The sequence below is a fragment of the Penaeus chinensis genome, chromosome 1, assembly GCF_019202785.1.
Source record: "Penaeus chinensis breed Huanghai No. 1 chromosome 1, ASM1920278v2, whole genome shotgun sequence".
In the NCBI taxonomy this organism is placed as follows: Eukaryota; Metazoa; Arthropoda; class Malacostraca; order Decapoda; family Penaeidae; genus Penaeus; species Penaeus chinensis.
Window position 1 is genome coordinate 36,950,552 of NC_061819.1, and position 5,000 is coordinate 36,955,551.

The 5,000-nt window shown below is 28.9% G+C and overlaps 1 protein-coding gene across 2 annotated transcripts in view; it reads left to right on the forward strand.

Annotated features, from left to right (window-relative positions):
• Positions 1–24: 24 nt before the first annotated feature.
• Positions 25–5,000, forward strand: part of LOC125027452 — a 7,788-nt gene continuing 2,812 nt past the window's right edge. The window contains exon 1 of one of the 2 annotated variants that reach the window (XM_047616533.1): positions 25–1,240. In XM_047616533.1, the coding sequence (XP_047472489.1) occupies positions 1,114–1,240 (127 nt within the window). In that variant the 5' untranslated portion in view covers positions 25–1,113. The remainder of the gene's footprint in view (positions 1,241–5,000) is intronic. The other variant, XM_047616541.1, reaches the window with a different exon arrangement.

Sequence of the window (5,000 nt, forward strand, 5' to 3'; positions counted from 1 at the left end):
TTCGCTCACAATATATCACTGTATTTTCTGTACCTATCATTATATCTGTATATATCTGTATAGTTTCATTCACTCATCATTATACTAATTATTAAAACTGTATCTTCCCTTATCTTCCTGTATCTTTCTGTTTGTTCTCATTTACTCATCCTTATCGTCACCATTAACTGTATTGTTTGTATCGGTCTGTATATTTCTGTATATTATAACTCACTCATCATTATCGTCACCATTAACTGTATTGTTTATATCGGTCTGTATATTTCTGTATATTATAACTCACTCATCATTATCGTCACCATTAACTGTATTGTTTATATCGGTCTGTATATTTCTGTATATTATAACTCACTCATCATTATCGTCACCATTAACTGTATTGTTTATATCGGTCTGTATATTTCTGTATATTATAACTCACTCATCATTATCGTCACCATTAACTGTATTGTTTATATCGGTCTGTATATTTCTGTATATTATAACTCACTCATCATTATCGTCACCATTAACTGTATTGTTTATATCGGTCTGTATATTTCTGTATATTATAACTCACTCATCATTATCGTCACCATTAACTGTATTGTTTATATCGGTCTGTATATTTCTGTATATTATAACTCACTCATCATTATCGTCACCATTAACTGTATTGTTTATATCGGTCTGTATATTTCTGTATATTATAACTCACTCATCATTATCGTCACCATTAACTGTATTGTTTATATCGGTCTGTATATTTCTGTATATTATAACTCACTCATCATTATCGTCACCATTAACTGTATTGTTTGTATCGGTATGTATATTTCTGTATATTACTAGTCACTCATCATTATCGTCACCATTAACATCATTTTTTTGTATATTTCTCATCATCATTATACTCACCATTAAAACTGTATATCCTGTATCTTTATCATCATTATCCTCACTATTAAAACTGCATCTTTTAATATCTTTACGAATCTTTTCACTAACTAATCTATATCATCACCATTTACGTTATATCTCCTTCCATATCTTCCCGTATCTTTCTGCATATTAACGCTATCCTTTCATACATATCCCCCTGTATCACTCTGCATCTTCTTTTGTATATTAACGATGTGTCTCATGTATCTTTCAGAATGCACGATGATTGGCTGTGTCTCGTGCAATGACGCCGATCTCTGTACAGCTTGCGACCGAGGCTATGAAAAGATCTTCGGAGCGTGTGTCTATCGAGGTGAAGGTCAGTGTAGTGAGATATTGGTGATGATGATTATGGTGTTGATAGGGGGGGGGGGGGGGGTGATGGTGGTGGGAGGGGTGGGGGGGGTGTTGGAGGATGATGATAATAGTTATGATAATAATTGATACTAGTGATAATAGTTATGATGATAATAATGATAATAATCATAAGGATAGTAATAATAAAAATGATAGTGATGATAATAGTTATGATAATAATTAATAATAATGATAGTGATGATAATAGTTATGATAATAATAAATAATAATGATAGTGATGATAATAGTTATGATAATAATTAATAATAATGATAGTGATGATAATAGTTATGATAATAATTAATGATAATGATAATAGTTATGATGATAATAATCATAATAATCATAATAATAGTAATAATAAAAATGATAGTAATAACAGTAATAGTAATAGTAATAATAACTATAATAATCTTAATAATAATATACATAAGCCAAGCCCAGTAGTTAAAGGGAAAGGTGTAGACATACTAAGAAATATGCCAATTGATAATGACAAGGAAATTAGGCTTAACTACGTAATTAAGAGGAGAAGGAAAACAGACGTATTTTTTTATCAACGTGTCATTTCCATCTGAGCGAAATGTCACAAAGAAACAAACAAACAAAACAAAAATCAGAATACAAACATCTTTGATTGAAGTTACCAAAACATGGGACATAAGAACGACTATTGTACCGATTATAGTAATAGTAAGAATAATTAGGATATTAATGATAGTGATGATAATGATGATGATGATGATAATAATAATGATGGTAATAATGATAATAGTAATAATAATAATAACAATGATAATAATGATAATGATAATAATAATAATAATAACAATGATAATAATAATAATAATTGTAATAATGTTGACAATGATGATAATAATAATGACGATGATAATAATGACGTCTTATCAAAACGCAATTGATTGCACATCAAAGATTCCTTAGAAGAATCAAAATCGAAAAAAATCCAGAAGGTAGTTTTAACAAGAGCATCACGTATCTTGAGAACAATTCTCTCTATAACCTGAGAAATGACTGGATTTTAAGCCTTAGGCCTATTATTTCGTCTTGGCCTCGTCAATGAAAAGCAGAGAGAGAAGATATACAATAATAATGATAATGATGATGATAATAGAAATTATAATGATAATAGTGATGATAATGATAATAATGATAATGATAATAACAACAATGATAATAATGGTAGTAATAATAATATTCAGCATGATGGTAATTTTTTATTAACATTATAATTATTATTATTATAATGATAGTAATACCAATAATGATGATAAGGACAATAATGATGACAGTCAGAATAATAATAATAACAATGACTATGATAATGATAAAATAATGATGATAATGATAATGAAAATAATGATAATGACAATATAATGATGATAATGATAATGGAAATAATGATAATGATAATATAATGATGATACTGATAATATAATGATGATAATGATAATATAATGATGATAATGATAATATAATGATAATGGTAATGAAAATAATGATAATGATAATCACTTATTTCAAAGCTCCATAAAAGTACACGAAAAAGGAAGATAATAAAAATCAAAGCTATAATAAAAAAATAAAAAAAATCTAAATTCACTTCGCAATAAGGTCGAAAATTGAATGTCGAAGATGAGAAAGCGAGACTAAGCGAGGAAACAGAAAGAAAGGAAGAAAGGAAGAGAGGAAGAGAGGAGGAAGACAAAATAAGTCCAGTAGGAGGGAATAAGAAAGAGAAAAAGGAAGGAGAAGGAGAAGAAAAAGAACGGATAAATCGAGAGGAAAACACAGAGCGACAAAAAGAACGAAAGGAAATAGAGAGAAAGGAAGAGAAACAGGGAAAAGAAGAAAAAGAAGAAAAAAAAATAAAGAAATTTTTAAAAAAGGCAAAAAAAAAGAGAAATTCTATGACTGAAATTATCATAAATTAAATTGGAAAGAGAAAAAAAGCCGATAAATTATTCAAACCTGGAATAAGGGCAGACGACGAAACGAAATGAATAATGAACGATATGGAAAGAAACACGATTTCTTAATGCCTATCTTTTTTCTACTTTGTTTGTTTATTTATATATTTGTTTGTTATTATTATTATTATCATTATTATAATTATTATTATTATTGTTGTTGTGGTTGTTGTTGTTGTTGTTGTTATCATCATCATCTTCATTGTCATTATTATTATTATCATTATTATTATTATTATTATTATTATTATTATTATTGTTATTATGATTATTATTATTATTATTATTATTTGTATTATTGTCATCATTATTATCATTTTTTCTATTATTATTATCGTTACTATTATTATCATTATTATTTTATTATTATCATTATTATTATTATTATTATTATTATTATTACCACCATTATCATCATCATCATTAGTATTATTATTATTATCATTATCACCATTATCATTATTATTATCATCTTTATTATTAACCAATTCTCCTTCGTTATTTCCTAACAACGAAGGAATTGCTGTTCACTGTTCACTCAATTTTTTTTTTTTTTTTTTTTTTATCGGGAATTTTCTCTTGTTTACGATTTTATTTTCATTTATTTTGTTTCTTTGTTTTGCTATTATTTGGCAACATCGTTATTATATACTTTATTTAAATGTATAATTTTTTTTATTTTTCTCGTTTATTTGTTTTTATAATTTATTCATTGTTATTATTATTATTATCATTATTATTATTATTATTATCATTATTATTATTATTATTATCTTTTTTTTTTTTGTTTTTTTGCAAGATAACAATATTTCTTTTTGTTTATTTTTATACGTTCGAAGGCTGTGTGTAAAGTTGCCAATTCATGTGTTCCCTTGGCGAATTATTTTATAATTGAGGTAAAGTAAAATCATTAACTAACAATATTGGTTATTATTGGCAATAAAAGTAGTTATAGGGTTTTTATTGTTATTGTTATTATTGTTGTTGTTGTTATTGCAATATTATTTTTATCAGATTATCCCTTCTCTCCCTCGCCCTCTCTCTCATTCTGTCTCTATATCTTTCGTTCTGTTTCCTTCTCCTTCGTCCTCTCTTTCTGTCTCCCATTCCCTCTCTTCTTCTTTCTCTTTCTTTCTTTCTACCTCTCCTTCACTTTCCCACGCCCTCTCTTTAGCTTTTTCTCTCTCGTTTCCTTTCCTTCTCTCTCCCACTCCCTCTCTTTCTCTCTCTTTCTTATTACTTCTTCGTTTCCCCTCTTCCTCCCTTTCCCAATTCTCCTTTCCCTTTTTCATTGCCTCTCTTTCCCTCTCTCATTCCTTCTCGTTTCTTATCCCATTGCCTCTCTTTCTCCCTCTCCATCATTTTACTCTTCCTCATTTTCGTATCTCTTTCCCTTTCCTTCTCTCTCCCACTCCCTCTCTCTCTCCTTCTCTCCCTCTTTCACTCCCTCTCTTTCCCTCATTTACTCCCCGTCTCTTTCTCTCTCTCCCTTCCCTCATATTCTCCCTCTAACTCCCTCTCTTTGCCTTTCATATCCTCTCATTCTCCCTTTCTCACTTTTTTTTCCTTCCCTCTCCCATTCCCTCTCTTTCTTCTCCCATTTCTTCCAATTCTCTCTCTTATATCTTCTCCTTGCCTCTCCCATTCCCTTTCTTTCTTTTCTCCTTCTCCCTCTCTCACCCCCTTCTCCTTGCCTCTCCCATCCCTCTCCTTCTTCTCACCTTCTCACTC